At 33.7% G+C, this 19,735-nt stretch overlaps 3 protein-coding genes and 1 long non-coding RNA gene across 6 annotated transcripts; 2 read left to right on the top strand and 2 right to left on the bottom strand.

The window, feature by feature from the left end:
* Window positions 1-6,303: 6,303 nt before the first annotated feature.
* On the bottom strand, window positions 6,304-10,301 carry LOC110715675 (zinc finger MYM-type protein 5-like). 2 transcript variants are annotated; one of them, XM_021894276.1, is made up of 2 exons: window positions 9,824-10,301; window positions 6,304-9,205 (listed from the first exon to the last, which is right to left on the bottom strand). In XM_021894276.1, the coding sequence occupies exon 2, from the start codon at window positions 9,040-9,042 to the stop codon at window positions 8,386-8,388; it is 657 nt and encodes a 218-aa protein (XP_021749968.1). In that variant the 5' UTR covers window positions 9,043-9,205; window positions 9,824-10,301; the 3' UTR covers window positions 6,304-8,385. The 2 variants fall into 2 exon arrangements, with proteins under 2 accessions (XP_021749968.1, XP_021749967.1); XM_021894275.1 differs by having other exon boundaries at window positions 9,824-10,299.
* Window positions 10,302-11,146: 845 nt separating this feature from the next.
* LOC110715332 (putative pentatricopeptide repeat-containing protein At5g37570) lies at window positions 11,147-13,920 on the top strand. Its single transcript, XM_021893897.1, has 3 exons — window positions 11,147-13,242; window positions 13,331-13,373; window positions 13,833-13,920. Exon 1 carries the CDS (start codon window positions 11,350-11,352, stop codon window positions 13,015-13,017), a length of 1,668 nt encoding a protein of 555 aa, XP_021749589.1. The 5' UTR covers window positions 11,147-11,349; the 3' UTR covers window positions 13,018-13,242; window positions 13,331-13,373; window positions 13,833-13,920.
* LOC110715333 (proline transporter 2-like) lies at window positions 13,684-19,288 on the bottom strand. 2 transcript variants are annotated; one of them, XM_021893898.1, is made up of 8 exons: window positions 18,908-19,288; window positions 17,496-17,720; window positions 17,311-17,405; window positions 16,793-16,979; window positions 16,049-16,173; window positions 15,709-15,924; window positions 14,716-14,946; window positions 13,684-14,629 (listed from the first exon to the last, which is right to left on the bottom strand). In XM_021893898.1, exons 1-8 carry the CDS (start codon window positions 19,023-19,025, stop codon window positions 14,480-14,482), a joined length of 1,347 nt encoding a protein of 448 aa, XP_021749590.1. In that variant the 5' UTR covers window positions 19,026-19,288; the 3' UTR covers window positions 13,684-14,479. The 2 variants fall into 2 exon arrangements, with proteins under 2 accessions (XP_021749590.1, XP_021749591.1); XM_021893899.1 differs by lacking the exon at window positions 18,908-19,288 and adding an exon at window positions 17,805-18,883.
* Window positions 14,886-16,870, top strand: LOC110715335. Its single transcript, XR_002510284.1, has 3 exons — window positions 14,886-14,971; window positions 16,525-16,670; window positions 16,758-16,870. It is a non-coding gene; the product is annotated as an uncharacterized LOC110715335 (long non-coding RNA).
* Window positions 19,289-19,735: the final 447 nt, after the last annotated feature.

Raw genomic sequence — 19,735 nt, 5'->3', positions numbered from 1 at the left:
AAAACCTTACGTCAATATCTATTTAACAACTTAAAATGATAAAATATAAAAAAATATAAATTTAGTGTGTATATATATATATATATATATATATATATATATATATATATATATAAGTAAAATAAATAAACTACAATCAATGTTAATATTATAGATAGTGAAACAAAAAAAAAAAGTCTAATGTGTCAGTTTTAATACAAAGAAAGGAGTAAAAATTAGTGTCGAACTCTGTATTTAAAAATGAGAATTATACTTTAGGAAAATTTGCAAATTGCAGCCATTGAAAGTTCGTATTTTGCAAATTGCAGCCATTTAATTTTTTTTTGTAAATTGCAGCCCAAAAGTTCGTATAAATTGTAAATTGCAGCCCGATTCAATTTTTTCATTGATTTACATGTTGAAAAATCTTCGGTTAAGGTTTTAGGGGTCATTTTAGCCCTTAAGGGCCCGAATTGAGCTCGGAATTAGCAAAAAAATAACGTAAGTGTCTCATATTTACAGTTTTCCACAAATCGATACACTTTTGTTACGCAAAACGAGATACTTGCGTTATTTTTTTTTGCTAATTCCGAGCTCAATTCGGTCCCATAAGAACTAAAATGGCCCCTAAAACCTTAATCGAAAATTTTTCAACTTGTAAACCAATGAAAAAGTTGAATCGGGCTGCAATTTATAATTTATATGAACTTTTGGGCTGCAATTTGCAAAAAAAAATTTAAATGGCTGCAATTTGCAAAATACGAACTTTAAATGGCTACAATTTGCAAATTTTCCTATACTTTATATAGAATTATATATTTTATATATCAATCAACTTTTTTACAATTTGTAAATGTTATGCATGAGTGTGTTGTGACTTTTGTTGTCGTCGAATAAATGGTTTGTTTATATGTTTAGCAAAAGTTTAAAATCTTGTTATAATAATTAAAAGATTTTGTGTTTAGGAGTTTTGTAACAAAATATTATAACAAATGAATTATATAGCATGTATAATTTTTTGTTAAAAATTAAGTCTGCTATACCTAAAATCATATGGTAGAAAATTAGTAAAGTCATTATAATTGTATCACAATTCACATATATTTTTTGTAGAGAAAACACACACATATATTTATAAGCTATTTACAATTCACAACATGTCTAAATGTTTAAATATAAGCTAGAAAGCACATTATTATCAAGTTTGATCTTATTAGATTAAAATTTTATAAATTTTCAATATATCAACTTTGTATAATTTAAATTAATGCACGCACAACTATATATATATATATATATATATATATATATATATATATATATATATATATATATATATATATATATATATAATGGTTAAAATAGTGAATCGGGGATCATTTAAATGTTACACATAACAAAGTGGAGGTAGTAATCCATATTATATTTTTTAAAATAAGATATATAATTTATACACATTAATATATATGAGTGATAATCTACATTTAATATATAAACAATTATATCTTTTACTAATCCATAATATAAACTTGACTTAAATATAAAAGATATGGATGGAGGAGGCCAGGGTGAGATCCATGAAGAAAGTTGAAAAGGTCATATCCACAAGTATAGTCTCATCAAGTTGAATTTTTCAGGATAAATAATTGGTTGAATTGAGTTTGATAATATTAGTGAGGTTGATAACATAGCACAATTAACTTCAACATCATTAGGAATGGTGTTAGTAGCCATAGGAATAATGTGGGGATGAAAAATAATAAAAATAAAAAAACCTAAAACAAGGACACGTGGCAGCCATGGAGCTAGTGTGCCCTGTTTTTGTATAGTACTACCTCCGTTAACCATTATTATCTGCAACTTTTACCAAAAATGGACGCTAAAGATTATGTGCAACATTTCCAAACCTTTCCATATTTAGTAAAAAAATTAATAAAATTACAAAAATACCCTTACTTAAAACTTTATAACATCAATTATATTCTTAAAGACATGATTAATTATCTAATAATCTAACCTAATTAATCTTACTGCTCCTATCAAATTTAATTCATCTCCCCCAATAACTCATTGAAATCAACCAAACTAATTCAAAATCATCCAATTTCTCCTCATTCATACCCTAATTTTTCACCTTCTTCATCTTCCCCATTACCTTTCTCCCTCCTCCTTCAAACTCATTCCAGATCTGGTACGACGAAGAAGAAGACGACGTAGGCTGTTGTCAGTGGGTTGGATGGGTATTCGGTGGGTGTGGCGATTTCTTAGGTGGTTTTGGGTTCGAATTGGGGTGGGTTGTGATTCTGGGTTCGAGTTAGGGGTTTAGTTTCTGGTGGGTTGGTCATTTTCGGTGGGTGGATTTCAGTGGGTGGTCGTTCTCGGTGGGTGGTTTTCATAGGTGGTCGTTTTCGGTGGGTGGGTAGGTTTCGTAGGTTCTGGGTTCTGGTGGGTTGGTGGGTTTCGTAGGTGGGTGGGGGGGTTTCGTAGGTGGGTGGGTGGGTCATTTTCGCAGGTTCTGGGTTTTGTGGGTGGGTTTTGGTGGTTCCGTCGGTGGGTTTTGGAGGGTGGTCGCCGATCTGGGTTTTGGTGTGTGTTCGTGGAGGTTGTCGGTGGTTTCGGTGGCTGGGACGCTGGATGGTTCTTTCATTTTTTTTTAGGATTTGGATTGATTAAATATTAATGACATACCCTTACTTTTTGTTAAGCACCATTAAGAAGTTTTGCATTGGAGTCCGTTCCTCTCCCCAAAATTGCAAATAATGGTTAACGGAGGTAGTATATAGATTTTAGAATGGTAACCTTTAATAAAATTTGTGTGACTTTTAATATTATTGTAAAATTGAAGTACGATGTTATGTTAAATATAGTGACCCTAATTTTATTTAACATAGTGACCTTTAATATTTATATTAACCAGTATTGTTGAGGGTAAAAATACCTCGTATACGTGGACCAATCCTATAGTGACACGTGGCCCAGTTATAGGGTGACACGTGTCCCCATGGGAAGATGCCACGCAATTCAGAGCCCTTAAGGTCTCAGGCCAATCTTGTAGCGACACGTGGCCCAGTCAGAGGGTGACACGTGTCGTCATGAGAAGATGACATGTGTTTAGGGCATGTGTTCCCTCTTTAATCAGCACACCAAAAAGCCCTAACAACGTCAGGGCCTAAATCCCGAGAGAAACCAATGAAAGCCGTAAAACGGCGCCCCCAAGGCAACACGTGGCATTCACTGATTGAAGCCAATCACGCCACGCCAATCTAGGGTACAAACCCTAAAAGGGGCACGAGCCCCACCCCTATAAATACCCCAATCATTTATGATGGGAGGGGGATTTTTTCAAGTCATTGGTATACACAACAGAGCATTAATTAGCTCCAACTTCTCTCTACTTTCTCTCTCTAGCCTTTTCCGTTCTGATTACTAACTTGATCGTCGGAGGCGAATATTCCGTTTACCGGAATATTCGTTATTTTGCAGGTGGGACCGTCTCGTTGCCAGGAGAGCGTGACCAGTATCCTAGGAAATCCAAAAAACACCCGAAACAAGTATATTAATAATTTTAGTAAACAAAATACTACCTGCACTGCATTAACAGTTATTTGCAACATTTTCCATTTTTGGTTGCTATCTATTAGGTGCGACAATTTTTTTCTTTCCATTCTTAGTAACTTTTTTCCAACAAAATGACCATATTACCCTTACTTAAACAACTTAGACATCTAATTAAATTACTAACCTAATTTAACTCTTTACCTAATGAATCTGATTATTGTAATAATTTTCACAAAAAAATCATACATCTTCATCAAAACCATTCAACTCCCTAACTCTTCTTCAATTGAGATCTCCAGACACTAATCCTACATTTTTGTTCATCTTCCCCCTTCTCTCTCCTCTTGCGATTTGGGTTTGGGTTTGGGTTCGTCTGGTCGTGGGTCCAAGTTCGTGGGTTTGGGTCCAAGTTTGTGGGTCTGATTGTGGGTCCGAATTCATGGGTTTGGGTTTAGGTTTTGGTCGTAGGTTTGTGAGGGTTGCGTGAGTTTTGTGGGGATGGGTTTCAGATCTGGTTCGTTGGGGTGGCATGATTTTGTGGGGGGTGGTTTTAGGGGTTTCAAATATGGTTTTGTTGTGGTGGCTTAATTGGGAGTAATTCAATTCGTGGTGGTTTTGATTTAATTGGGTTTCGTGGTGGTTTGATGGGTTTGTGTTGGTTAATTTATTGGGTTTGGGGTGGTTTTGTCTGGTTAGTGGTGATTTTGGGTAAGTTCTTGGTGATTTGCTGGGTTTGTGGGTGGTTTGTTGGGTTCGTGGTTGGATGTTGGGGGCTTTGGTTGGGTTCGTGGTTGGGTTTTGGTAGTTTTGGAGGTGGTTTTGGGTTTTAAGTGTCAGTAGGTTGGGTGGTTCTGGTGGTTGTCGGTGGGTTTTGGTGGTGGTTCTGGTTTTGGGTTTCAGTGGTTATAGGTTTTGTTTTTTTTTGTTTTTTTTTGTTAAGTAGAATTAATATATACTTAACCAAGGGTCCTTATTTTTCAATAATCATGCTTTAAAAGTATTGCCTAGGAGTCTGTGCTACCTCCCTTTGTCGCAAATAACTGTTAACGGAGGTAGTAATTAAAAAAATTAACCTCTTATGACTTTTATATAATTAAACAATGATTTTTATTTTAGGATGTTTCTACAACGGTCGTTTGAAATATGACTACCTTATTATTTTCATGATAAATTAATATGAGCGATCCATTTTTTCACACTATAAGTTAAACACAACTAGTATTCTAATTTCTACAATGCAAATATAATTTTTGAAAATTTTAATCCAATATAAAATAAATATTTTTCGAAAAACTGTAAAATAAGAGTACAAATTACATAAATAAAACTTAAAATTTGATAAATTAAAAAAAATGTTGACAATAATATTTTATAGCAAAAATAGAGTAATATAATTAATTACTTGGATAAAAATCTAATATATATAAATAAAGTAGGCATTTTTCGGGAGAATTTGGCGCGCCACATAAAAAAGGTATTATTTCGACCAATAAAAAATTAGATTAATAATTTATTTTAGAATTAAAAAATTTACTCGCCACCTAAGCAAAAGTGACGAATAGGATTTAAGAATTTTGACACATAGGTATTGAATAATTAAAATTTAAATTACTTTTAAAAACCAATAATTATCTTTTCTAAAAATAAAAAAAAAACAAAAAAATAACATATTATTGAAATATATTTACACTTTTTTATATATACAAAGCACATACTTAAGTTCGGTTATTTTTTAGAATCTCAATAAAACTTCGGAAGACATGAAGAATATCAGTATGATTGTAGCTCTACTCTTTGTTGCCCTTGTGGTTTGTTCAGGTTTGTACCTTACTTATTTATTAATTTCGGTAGAATAATAAATTGTATGTACGTGTTGATTATTTTATTTGGTCTATGTAACTAATTTATGTAATCACGTTGCATTTAACAACTATAGTATAGATTATTTTGTTATACAATAATATGATATTGGCATGCAGCTGATGATTTTGGAGATTCAAAAGTAACATGTTGTCAAGACAATCATATAGGAGAATGTATTCCAGGATCTGCAAGTGAAACCAAATGTAACAGTTTATGTAGCAGTTCTTGTGCTAAAGGAGGCTTCTGCAAAGTTCTATCACACCCTCCTCCTAACCATTTTTGCCATTGTTACTGTTGATCTATATATTCTATATAGTTTCGCAAATAATTATAAAAATAAGAAACTTCCATGAACATTCATCTTATGTAATGGCTTATCCTAAAAGAAAGCCTTGACATTCAATTTATAATTACATAAAAATATTATTATATTAAATATTAATCTAACATCATTTTGATTATATTGTCATAGAAAATCTGCCTTTTAAGGAGGCTTTTGCAAATTTTCATCACACCCGCCCCACTAATCATTATTGCCATGCATTGTTATTGTTGATCAATTTTCTATATATTTGCAAGTAATTTTTTTTTAACCTACTTTTATTATCCATTTATCAAAAGAAATTTTTATGCAACATTCAACCTAAGTCCAAGTTTTATTGGACTTACATTAATTTAAAACATAAATTAAAAAAAAATGGAATACAATTAGCTTACAATTACATTAATTCAAAACATAATTAAAAAAAAATGGAATCCTATGAGCAGGGCCGTAGCATTGATTTTGGGGGCCCTGTTCCAAATCGAAAAAGGGGCCCTTAATAATGTTAAAATTATACATTTTTTTTAATCTATAATTTTGGCAATGCACAATTTTCCTATATATACATTGCAAAATAAAAATGCTTTCATATAACAATGATATATTCAATTACGCAAAATTAAATTCGGATATTTTATTCATGTTGATAATAGTAACTAAATACAACTCAAGGCTCATATCAACTTAAGCTATATTAACTTCTATTTATTTGAAAAGTGATATTCTTCTAACGCTCTTTGCGGCAAAATCATCAATCAAGTCTTCATATTCCACTTTCTCTAGAAGATCATTCTCAATTGCTATCATCGCCAATCCATTAAGTCTTTCTTGTAGCATCGTAGAACGAAGATATGACTTCAATAGCTTTAACTTTGAAAAACTCCTTTCTGCAGTTACAACTGTCACAGGAATAGTCAACAAAATTCAATAGTCAACAAAATTCTATATGCAATAGTAGCATTAGGAAAACAACCCACATCATTCAAAAATATCAAAAGGTCCTTTTATGTCATTGTGCAAAATTTCTTTAAGCAACTTCAACTCCACAAATAATTCATTCCCATCAATATCTGATTTTTCATTAGACATAAGTGCATTTTCAAAATTCAAACAAGAGGATTTCAAACTTAAATCATCCAATGACTTCATCCTTTGAGGAGTGAATAAGAAACCAAAAATATTTTCATATTCCTCAAATTGCTCAAATCTTTTATAAAGAGAACTAATAGCTTGATCAACAATATAAAGAAAGTAATCAACTCTAAATGATTCTTCTGGAGATAGAGGAGCATTTGATGAAGTGCTTGGATTCTCATCAAAATGTTTTTTTCTTTTAATTTCACGCTTTTGGGGAAACATAGGATCAATATCCATTTCAATAGCAATGTCCTTAGCCTTACTCAAAGCATCATAAAAACCAGTTTCTCTATACCCCTCAAAAAAAGAAATCAACCCTCTTATTTTTTTAATAGCCACATCAATAAGCATATCCTTTGATTGTAATAGCTTGCTTACTAAATTAATTGCAAATAATATTTCATACCAAATTACTATTGCAATTAAAAACTCAAAATCACCAAGCTCATTATTTGCTAAGGATTTAGCTTCACTCTTTATATTGTAATCCTTATCATTGCTATCGGCTACTTGAAGTAAAGCTTCTCGTATATCTGACATTTGAAATCTAATAGCCTTAACACTTTCAACTCGACTTTCCCAACGAGTAGATGACAAAGACTTAACAGTTAGTCCTTTTACATTGTCTTTCAAGATTTGCCATCTCTTAGTAGAAGCTGTAAAAATTGTATATATACGTTGGATGACTCCAAAAAAGTCTCTAGCTTTACTACATGTGTTAGCCATATCACATAATGTCAAGTTTAAACTATGACAACCACAAGGAGTATAAAAATCATTAGAATTTAAATCCAAAAATTTCTTTTAAACTCCTTGATGTTTTCCTTTCATATTAGATCCATTATCATAGCCTTGTCCTCGCACATCCATTATATCAAGATCAAGATTTTTCAATTCATTTTGTAAAACATCAAAAAGCCCTTGGCCAGTTGTATCATTTACATTCAAAAATCCTGAGAAAGATTCCTCAATGCAAACATTACAATAAGAGACATTCACATATCTTAATATCAATGACATTTGCTCTTGATGGCTAACATCGGGAGTACAATCAAGAATTACCGAGAAATACTTTGCTTGCTTTATCTTTCTAATGATTTCATTTTTTATTGCAGAACCAAGCAAAAGTATTAACTCGTTTTTGATTGTATGACCTAAATAATGAAAGTGAATATTATTAGTAATACGGTTGACATGTTCTTGAATGATTGGGTCAAACTCGGCCAACATTTCAATCAAGCCCAAAAAATTACCATTACTTTTTTGGTATAATTTCCCATTTGAACCACGAAAGGCTAGATTATGTTTGGCAAGAAATTTGACAATTGCAATTAAAAATTCTTTGCATTACTTTCTTCCAATGGTCTTTTTCTTTTTCAATTAGCATTTGAGTCGTCTTATCAATAGTTTGATTCTTTTGAAACCTAAGACGCAACTCTTACCAAGTAGTCATATTCTTAACATGATATATGCTTGTCTCATGCTCTTTAAGTCTAAAGCCTACATGCCCCCAATCTGAAAATCCTTCATTTGTCAATTGTCCTCTTCCCATCCCTTTTTTTAAATATTTTACAGCAAAAACAATAGACTCTATCAAGCTCTTTGGAATAAACAAGCCAATCCCTATCACATTTCTCACCGTTTGATAAAACTCTAGTATACAAGTTAGCTGTAAATCGTCTTGAAGATTTATCTTTAGGACCTTTCACAATAGAATTATCTCTTTTAGGACCATTTTTCACTAATAAAACAATCATTTTAGAATCAAGACCATCCCAAACTCTAGGATCATATATATTAGGCACATAACTAGTTTCACGGTGATCAACATTATCATTATCAGAAGGCATATCATCAATATTTCCAGCATTATTATCATTCTCAATAGGCACATCGTCAACATTGCAATTAACACTAGGCACATCATCAAAAATATTATCCACATCATCAACATTCTCCGCAATAGGCATATCACTAACAAGATCAACATTAACATTATTAATATCATCAACATCAACATTATTATTCTCAACAGGGACATCATCAACGGGCTCAACAAGAGGAACTTGAGGTTCTTTTGTAACGAATTTATCAAGAGAACCTTTTTGAGAATTAATTAACACTTCTAATTTTCTCTTTTTGTTACGCTTTTGAGACCCAGATTCATACTTTCTAGGAGGCATAATCTCAAAATCTCAAAAAATAAAATAAAATTACAGTATCATATATATGGATTGAAAAAACCTGGAAAGCAGAAGCTTTATTTCAATCAATTGGACGAATTGGCGAATTACTCGATAACGTTGATTCTCAATCTTTGTTCAAAAGAATACGACCAATTTGGACCTTCAAAATTTAAAATTGTTAGATACAAAACTAGTCTCCCATCTGCTGTATATCAATCAAATCTGCTATATATGTTTACGAATCTTAGAGCATCCATTCCTTTAATTTTGATGTCAGATGGTTGTATAATTTTAATTCATTAATTCATTCGTATATAATTATTGATTGAATTTGTTTTATGATTGATTAGCTGTGCATTGGTTCTGATTTGAATGTCATTCATCTAAACAACCACAATATGTATTTGTAGGATGTTAGATTAATTGTACGATACAGCTAATTAGATTAATAGCGTGCAATAGTCTAGAATTTCCACTTTTCCAGATATTATTAGCCAAAATAAAATATTAATGTCTCTGTTAATGTCTCTGTTGCAACATGATTACACGAGCAGGGCCGAAAAATTAAAAAAAAAATGAAATAAAAATTGCTTCAATTCATCAATTGAAATTATCAAACCCAGAATTAATTAAAAACAAAAATAAAAAATTTACCAGAAGACACAGACACGAAGCATTCAAACTTCAAAGCAGGGCCGAAAAAAAAAATGAAATAAAAATTGCTTCAATTGAAATTATCAAACCCAGAAATAATTAAAAACAAAGATAAAAAATTTACCTAAAATCGATTGCTTCAATTCGTTCCCCTCAAAAAGAAAAAAAAAATTGCTTCAACCCTTCAATTCGTTTTTGATTTTGTATAAAGTATAATTGTATCAATTGGGAATAGATAGATGAAGATGATTGAATGGAAGATAACCCATATATATGGGAAAATAATTACCGTTTGATAACAAGAAATTCGGAAGATTGCAATTGATTTCTTGACTGAGTTTTTTTTTTTTTTTTTTTTTTCCGTTGAAATTCTGGGAAAATATGCAATACAATTTTCCATGATTGATGTAATTAGGGAGGAATTTGGAAACATGGAGAAATTAATATGGAAGGTTGAATTGATTGAATGGGATTATGAGATAATGGGAATTGGGAAAGTTGAATGCTTGAATGCGTGAATGTTGCTTCTCCTTCCTCTTTGCTGTCTTCTGGCAATAAAAACAACATTTATTAATTTATTTTATTATTTTTTCAAATAATAAGTGGAAAAAAAATTGGGCCTTTTAAATTGGGAGCCCTGTGCTAAGGGGCACCTTGCACATGGCCTTCTACGGGCCTGCCTATGAGTGGTTGGTTGGTGGGGGTGGTGGTTTTTTTTTTTAATTTTTTTTTATGTATAAATTGAATCTAATTATTAAGTAATTGGGTGGGTTAAAGGTTAATTAGAAGAAATGAGTGGAAATTAGAGTCTAATTAAATTAATTAGAGGATAATTAAGAAAATAGGTTTATCTCGCAAAAAATAAAATAAAATAAAAAGACTTTTTTTTTAACATATTTCCTTAAATAAACAATTATGTTTCAAAAAAATAACCGCTACGATCGATCTCGTTAAAAAAATAATAAAAATAAAAACAGTGCGATGAAATGAGCCCTTTTCCTAAATAATGTTGGGAAAACATGCAATTCCCAATATACAACCAATCTTTTTTTTAATTCTCACCGTACCATCCATATCACCTAAGGAAAACAAACCGGTTTTTTTTTTCTTGGTCCAGCAACAAACCGCTACTTCAAGTAGCGGGGTTAAGAGAATAAACTGCTACTTGAATTAGCGGTTTTAATTTCATACACCACTACTTGAAGTGGCGGTTTTCCATAAAATACCGCTACTGATCATGATTTTGTTGAATTATTTTACTAGGGAAAAGGAGAAAGTGATTTTGTTAAAAAAAATACTTAGTAAATACAAACCGCCACTTCAAGTAGCGGTTTCTAATAAGTAAATCGCTATTTGAAGTAGCGGGTTTTAGTAGCACACCGCTACTTTAGCGGTTTTCTAATGAACCTGTTAAAAAAAAAAAAAAAAATTCTCACTGAACTGTGACGTAGACGGTACAGTAAGAATTAAAAAAAGATTGGCTGTATTTTGGGAATTGCATGTTTTGCCAACATTATTCAGAGAAAGGGCTCCGATGAAACACGAAACCATCTTGGTTTTTTTTTTTTTTTTTTTTTTTTTTTTGGTGGACAAAGACGAAACCATCTTGTTACTCAATACTCACTCAGTCTTTTGCACTCTATTTCAAACATGAAAGTAGCAGATCAATCGATTCAATCTCTATTAAGAAACTGCAATTCAATCATTCACCTTAAACAAATTCACGCCCAAATTCTACGCCACAATTTCCATGAGCAATACTCAATAACTTCCTCCATTGTTACTCTGTACACCTCTCTCTCTCCTCGTCACACCCATCTCCTCTTCTCTTCTCTCTCTCACCATGTCACTGCATTTCTCTTCAATCACTCAATCAGAGTTTTCTCTAAAACCCCATTTCTCTGCTATGAATCCTTGCAATTATACCTTCAAATGGTTCGTTGTAATGTAAAACCTGATAATTACACTTACCCTTTTCTACTTAACTCGTGTGCTGCTCTTTGTGACCTTAATCATGGATGTGAGGTTCATGGGCGTGTTGTGAAATCTGGGTTTTGTTCAATTGTTGAAGTTTTTAATGCTTTGATTGATATGTATGGGAAATGTGGTAAGTTGGGTTGTGCACGCAAAGTGTTCGACGAAATGCCTCAAAGAGATGTAGTTTCTTATAATGCTATTTTGGGTGCTTATGCTAGAATTGGGGATGAAATGGGAGATGCCCAGATGATTTTTGATGAAATGCCTGTTAGAAATTTGATTTCTTGGAATGCTATGGTTGTAGGGTATGTGAATAATGGTGATTTGGATTCGGCTCGAGCTACATTTGATTTGATGATTGAGAAGAATGTTGTAACTTGGACAACAATGCTAGTTGGTTATACTAAAAGTAAGATGATGGATATGGCTAAAATCCTTTTTGAGGCTATGCCTGAGAAGACTTTAGTTTGTTGGACTGCCATGATTTCCGGGTATGCTCAAAATGGACAACCGAATGATGCATTGACGTATTTTCGTAGAATGCAAGGAGTACATGTTAAGCCTGATGCTTTTGCAATGACTTCTGTAATATCTGCATTGGCGCAGTTAGGACGTCCTGATTTAGCTAATTGGATCATGATATTAGTGAATCAAGAAGGCATTGAGCGAAATGTAAAAGTTCTTACTTCATTGGTTGATATGCACGCTAAATGTGGGAACATTGAAGAAGCGTGTCGGTTGTTTGAGGAGATTCCTCAGCCGGATGTATATCCTTATAGTGCACTTATAACAGGCCTTGCTTCACATGGGCATGGCATCAGAGCGCTTGAGGTGTTTCAAAAAATGTTGATGGCAAAGGTTGAACCTGATTATATAACTTTTGTTGGAGTGTTAAATGCGTGTAGCCATACGGGACTTGTTGATGATGGTTTAGCATATTGGGAGAGCATGATAAATGATTACAAGATTGAGCCAGATGCAGATCATTATGCTTGCGTAGTTGATATGCTTGGGCGTGCTGGGAGACTTGAGCAAGCGTATAAGATGCTCAAGAGTATGCCAATGGATCCTCGCCCTGCTGCTTTTGGTGCTCTTCTTGCTGCCTGTCGAACTTATAGCAATGTTGAAATAGCAGAACTTGTTGCTCAAGAACTATTTATATTAGAACCTAATAATACTGGTAACTATGTGCTTCTCTCTGGTATCTATGCTGAAAGAGAGCAATGGGATGAGGCTGAAAGAGTTCGAAAAGCTATGAAGAAAAAGATCACAGCTAAATTACCTGGTCATAGTTGGGTTGAATCTAACAAATACGGAAAAGTTTATCGTGGCCCAGTGTGAGTGAAATGGGTAGATGATCGTGACAAAGGGAAAACAGACTATGTAACGATGAATTCTGATTTTGAGGTGGAATGAAGGTGCATTGTTCTGTTTTCTGGAGTCCAAGTACAGGAATATCAGCCTTCCTTTTGATTTTATAATATGTAGAGTTATGATCTTTCATTGATCGCTTTATCAATATAAGATATCTTATCAGTTTCCTAATGCGCCTCTAGTTTGATCGAGGTAATGTGATTGCTGGCTTGTACATTTTAAACAGGACAAACGTATTTGCAGTCAATGTCTGATGGCACTAATCTTGGAATATGTGCAGAATATAGAGTGCAGGTGAGACTGCCAAACATGCTTGAACTAAGGTATACCTTTCTTTAATTTGCTACATTTTTCTGCAATTTTTTTTTTGAAAGACATTTTTCTATAATTTCTTTTGTTGTATTTGGCATAAAAATTTTGGTCTAAGTCTGCATTGAAGCAAGTCAGACAATTTTGCATTGTACGACTTTAATGCTGTTTGTTAAAGCACCTGAAAGCTTCTGCTGTTTTTTTCTTTTTTCTTCCATTATTTTGCTGTAGTTTACCTTTACTCTGCTACATACACATTGATTATGCTGCCATTAGATTGACCTTTCTAATATATGTCCGAAGCTCCAAATGTATCATGCTAGATAGTTTGAATTACTGCTTTACCAATGTGAAAAGGTTGGATACACTTGATGGTCTATAATTACAGGAATTGATTTTATCTTCTAAGACCTTAATCTGGGAAATTTACACATGCAATTCATTTAATCTCTATCTACTTGGTTATGTTTTAGGTATAAAGGAGAGTGAATGGAGGGAAGCTGTAATCTCCACATGCTCTTGGTAGTAGTTGAACCTCTATCTCAGGGGAAAGAAACTGGGTTGGGAGCTACTACTCCCCACCCTAACTCCATTTGCATGCCCATTCATTCCTTTCTGTTGTATGCATGGCTAAATTGGTCTCCACTGTTTTTCAACTTTTCCTGCTCCCTCGCTTGTTCACCGACATTGCTTATTCGACGTTCTCCTTGGACAGTTTCTCTGTTTCCGTCTGACAGTCCTGCCATCTTTCGAGTCCAACACTTGAAGAAAGGTAACTTTTTCCCAGAAAATTTCTTTTTCCCCGGAGAGTTACCTCTGTAAAGATGATGTCTAAACTCCCCCAGCATGTCCTTGCCCATAGCAGTTGCAATTTTTTTTGGCCCTTTTCTTTTATATCTTTTGTTAATAAAACCTTCATCTGCTTTGCTTTGCAAATCCATAGTTATATAATATTCTAATTTAAGGAGTGCTGGTTGTGTCACATTTTGCTTAACAATTCCCCAGCAATGCAGCCAGGGGTATTCTTGCACTTTTATTTTGGAGCACTGCTGTAGAAGCTACTGTTAGGAACACTAATGACCTTGATTAGAGCCTATTGCTGCCTGTATGTACTTCAATATTATTGATTGGCAAATAATTCATAGTTTCTAACATTATTGATGATTAATCTGACTGCTGAGATTGTAGTTGCCACTGCTAGTATGGAAAATACAATGATGAGAATCCAATGCCATGCCTTCATCCCAGTCCTAGCAGTCTTCCCCTTAACCTATGGCATAAAATAAGAGTCAAAACTTATAACTGATTTTTGTGTTGTTACTTTTATTGAAACTGCTTAGCCTTAGTATAAGTTACCTTGATGTAGATCATGCTTGGAAAGATAAAAGTTAATGTAACAAGTGTAAATGATCCCAAGAGGTTCATGAAATCTCCCATGAAAGGTATGGCCGCTGTCACCAAAGTATTGCCTGTAAATACAAGTACCCGTAGCAAAATTCGCCTTTTTATATTTCTTCTTGAGTATGTACTCTCGTCAACTTTCAGAAACTTGGTATCTAGCGCCTCATGAACTGGTTGGAAGAACATCTGACATTGTATGAAATATTTGAAGGTAAGCGATACTGTTGTGAGTCACAATTATTAGCTTAAGATACTTCCCATGCAAATTCCTTCTTTAATTATGAGCTCAATTGGAAACATTGACCAAACAGTTTTTCATAATTTGTTGTATGAAGATATCATGATCATGTCTTTGTATTATAGTAATCTTGGTTGGTTACAATTAAAGCATATTTAGGAAGTTCAATATAAGATTATCTAGAAATATCCTAGTAAAGTAGTAGTGAAACCTTTAACCCTTCTCATTTTCTCCCGCCAAACCTAAAAAATATAGCTCATGTGCCTACTACTACACAATAAATAGCACTTGGATCATTGATCTACTACTTTACTACGAGGTAATATATTCAATATGTTTGTTGGTCATTGGAGACTCTTTCAAGTTTCAACGATTTACCCTTGTTGATTCTGTAACTCCTCGTTTATCAGTCCTTTCTCTAATCACTCCTTTATCCTATTACCCTCTCACTTCTTCTTCCATGTCAAAATTACTTGCTTATAGTGCCACTACATGATTTTAAACTGACTTGTGATGGTGAAATAATTTTTAGTTACTAATTTGAATTAATGTATATGCAGTATGTCCAGTCTGTACTCTGTAGAGACTTAAGTAACTTATTTGATTTGTCTAATATAATATGTTTTTAATCTGGAATTTATGTGAAGCAGAAGCATGAAAAGGGGGAGATGGGGAGTAATTTAAGTAAGAAGAAGCAAAATAACACATACATGTTGAGAGATGACATTTTGTAGAAAGACCGCTAAGTTGATCAGGATCTTCGCCCATTTTGGGCCGCTTAGTGCCATAGGGAGATAATCTGGAACATCTGAACCATAAAGCCAATATCCGTAGATACTAACACCATAATATACCATGAGGCCAACAGTATATTGTGTACACAAGGCAATTCTCATGTTCCTGACAACTGGCTTCTGGAGAGTTGACTGCACGATTCAAAATTAAATTTGGTCATTGTCTCATTGAAGCTAGTTTGAATATTGCTCTCTGTTTCTGCATAACTATATACTTTCTATGGTGTCAAAGCTCATATTAAGTAGTAATTTTCACCTGTATTTCTGGTACCATCCCTGAATTGTTGCTTACGATCATGGCTGATACTGCACCTAAGGCATTAAACACCTTACCCACTGTGCTACCCCTAACTTCATAGTTTCTGTGTCTGTTAGAATTTCCTGCAAAGTGAATGGATGAATAAGTTGGGTTGAAATATGCATTTGATGGAGTAGAAATGTTAAATTAAAGAAACAATTGTTATATACTGTATATAAATTTTACTGTGCGTAGTGCTTACATTCACTCACACGTGTGCATTTAAATATATTACACACACAATCACATTACTTGCATTATTTATGCATTGAGCGGGCATTGTAGGGATGCAACATTCAGTTCAGCTTCTAATTAACATAAATTTTGAAAGATCTATCCGTTTTAAGTTACGAAATTCAAGTTACCTTTTTCAGCCTTAAGACAAGGTAGTTTAAAGGCAATTAATGCTATTCTGTTTTTGCTTTCTGATTTAGGGTGATTGTTGCTCCGTGTTTTACCTCAAGTTGGGGGGATGGAATAGTGTTGTTGAGGAGGAATGGGAAAATTGTGTTAGCCTGTTAGGCAAAAGGCTAAAGACCTAACAAAACCGATTAGGGACAGACCTATCTGCTGAATTCTGGTGAGGGGAAATAAGCCACAAACCTTTGAAGCTCTATCAAATTAAGTACACTACATAATTCTTTGGCATCTGTACATGTTATTGCAGGTTGAGGTTATAAACATTAACAACATTGAGCTTACCATCTTTTGCTGATACCGCAAGAAGAACTCCAATAAAACCGAAGGTGAGAAATGTAGAAGCTCCTACCCACACTCTCATGGCAGACATGTTTGGGACGACAAAAGCAAATATGCAGTATACTACTCCTGTGATAATGATGTAATACTGGAGCCTCAAGGCTGTCTCACTGAACACCAGATTTATCTCCTGCAAGAAGACCATTACAAGTTTAGCTGGTATTAAGATCTTTCTCTATATTTGCTTATATGTTGTTTCTTTTGGGTGGAGCTGCTGATTATAATCAAACTGTATCTAAGAGAAGGAAGCTTCTTTCAAAATTATTTGAAATTACCCTTAACTATTTAATTTTCACACAGCCAAACATAGCCATTTCTTCTTGATTAACTCACTAGATTAAAAGTATTCATAATCAATTATGGCGGATTTTGCCTACTGATTTCTAAGACTGCATAATAATTTTTTTTTAATTTTTATTTTTAATGTTTTTAGTTTGAAGGAGGTTAAATGAACAATATACCTTCAGTGCTCTGCCTCCTAGAAGGATGAAACCCATATTTGATAAAATAAAGGTTGAAAATTGGAGCATATATGTTACATAGTACAATTTCTTTCCTGCACAGTTAGATGTTTGGTATTAGGTGTCTACTTCATCGAAATAATACAGTTGAAACTTTATATTGTAGTTTTTTTTAGCATACTAACCAAATAGATACCCCATGACGTCTCTGTATCTGATGAATCTCTGACCTTGGATGAAGTGAAAGCCTGCTAATACACAGCTTGAGTAGCAACTGAAGAACCCAACAAGAACTAAGCAGACAATACCCCATACCCAACCCAGGGGCACCAACATAAGGTTTGAAAAGCTTAGTATCCATCCACAGTTGAAGCTTGTTATGAGCATCAAACTAACCTGCTGCCATGAATCTGTATATAAACCATAACAAAATTATCGCGTCAAAACATTCTGTTTCATCAGGCTTATAGATAGATGAATCTAAGAAGACACACATTTAAATTGTAAATAAGTGTAGGATAACACATTTTCCTCTTTTTTGTACACTTCACTGATCTAGTGCTAAGAGATATTGCACTATGGTAGAGGGAACCGCCACCTTAGGCTTAATATGAGAAGTAATCTTCAGTCCTCCCTCAAAAACAAACTAAGGACATAGTAACTGTACTAAGATTCTAATGTTGCAGTCGAAATCTTGCATATAAGACAAGAAGCTGGACCTGTTATATCAAGAAGACAAAAAATGACTCGGTGGTCACTTATCTCATCACTTGAGACTCAAGGATAAGGGAGAGGGGAACAAAATGGGATAGGAATTAGGTGTCTCAGCCCATAAGCTCATTACCCCTGTATATGTGATTCAGTGTCTTTGGCTAGTGAGAGCCAGAGAGGTCACCCGAAGTTTATACATTACTAGATAGTGCTCGAGTCATGCTCGGATAAAATCAAATAGACAAAACTCCGGACGTTACCAAATTGTTTGCTGGTTAGCTGTGGGATGTTATTTAAAATTTTGCATACTTTTGGTTAGTGTCTTTTTTTTTTTTTTTTTTTTTTTTTCTCTCTAGGTTGGTTGTAGGCTGTTATATAAATCTTGCATGAATTATTAAGGTAATTACGTCGATGACTTGATAGCTAAACATAACCTAAACTTAAAGTAATCTTGCTTGTTTTAAGGTCTTCTTGTTCACCTCACACTGCTGAAATTTTAAGGAAACAAAGGAAGTACGAAGTACTTATGTTTCTTTGGAAAGATATGTCAGTGCATGGCGGGGTGATTGACACCATTGGCCTAAAGCCAAGAGATATTGTCCTCTCTCCTTCCCACTATCAGAAAGTGTTTCTTTCTAATATTCTGCTCCCTTTGTTCATAATTAATTGTCACACATACTATTTATAATATCTATATAGGACAGACGGACTGACTTAGGCGTGGAGATGGAATAAGACTTATACTAGCACTTACAACTTTGTGACATATAGTGTTAATAAACAGAATTGTCAGAGCAATAATTCAAAAGCTTAGATGATGACATGAAAAAAAATATACAAGTAATAGTATTCAAAGGCTTAGATTATAATAAAAAAAAAAACTCACCATTTCCTATAGTGTGAGCAGAAGTAGGACACTCTTCTTGGTTTTGATCATCTCTAATTGATCCAGATTCAATGTTAAGTGTTTCTTGCTGTCTAATTTTGCTTTCTGTTATCTCCATTTATTTAAACTTTTGAGAGTGATATTGTTACATTTGCCAATTGTTACTTCTTTATAAGGAAAACATCTGATGAGTAATAAGGACCATCAATTTGCGTCAATCAATGACCCTAATATTACAACTTTTGCCTGCTGGCTGCTGCTGCTTCTTCATTATTTTCCATGTGTACTTGGCCACTACTTCCTCTTTCATTTGTCTCTCTTTTTCCCAACTTTTTGGTGAGGATCTCTATCATGGTTGGTAATGTATGCATGTTGGCAGGTTGTGGTCTATTCACGTAGTAGGCTAGGGACGGCATCCGGAGTGGTCGGCAAGGGATTGTACGTTACTTTCTTTATTCGGAATTAATTTAACTGACAATCAGATTTAACTCCTATCATCAAATAAAGAGTAAAAAGGATGTGACATAGTTTTACGATGCATTCTTTTCTATCACTCCATTTAATTTAGTTAAGTAGCAAAACAATACCAAATGCAAAATTTGCCAACACCACTCATTGAAGAGGAAAGTAGATGGGATCCACACCACTTCCAAGCTCCATCAATCATAAGTATATATACAAGTTGATAGAGTAAGTAGGGTATTATGATTTATGAATGGGTAAGATGAATTGTCATTTATTTCAGGGACGATATTTGGCTGCCTATTTCATGTCGGTAATTTCATATTTTGTAACCTTGTGATCTCTATTATTGCCGGATTCAGGGAC

The sequence above is a fragment of the Chenopodium quinoa genome, unplaced genomic scaffold, assembly GCF_001683475.1.
Source record: "Chenopodium quinoa cultivar QQ74 unplaced genomic scaffold, ASM168347v1, whole genome shotgun sequence".
Taxonomy (NCBI): Eukaryota; Viridiplantae; Streptophyta; class Magnoliopsida; order Caryophyllales; family Amaranthaceae; genus Chenopodium; species Chenopodium quinoa.
Note: the sequence above shows the minus strand (reverse complement) of the source record. Positions and strands in the feature narration are given on the sequence as shown.

Coding starts and splice junctions, on each gene's coding strand:
- LOC110715675 (XM_021894275.1), bottom strand. CDS start 7,585: ATGGCTAACACATGTAGTAAAGCTAGAGACTTTTTTGGAGTCATCCAA.
- LOC110715332 (XM_021893897.1), top strand. CDS start 11,350: ATGAAAGTAGCAGATCAATCGATTCAATCTCTATTAAGAAACTGCAAT.
- LOC110715333 (XM_021893898.1), bottom strand. CDS start 19,025: ATGGAGATAACAGAAAGCAAAATTAGACAGCAAGAAACACTTAACATT. Junction 17,406..17,495: donor CGTCATGGGGTATCTATTTG/GTTAGTATGCTA, acceptor CTAACTGTGCAG/GAAAGAAATTGTACTATGTA. Junction 14,947..15,708: donor AAAATGTCATCTCTCAACAT/GTATGTGTTATT, acceptor ATACAATGTCAG/ATGTTCTTCCAACCAGTTCA.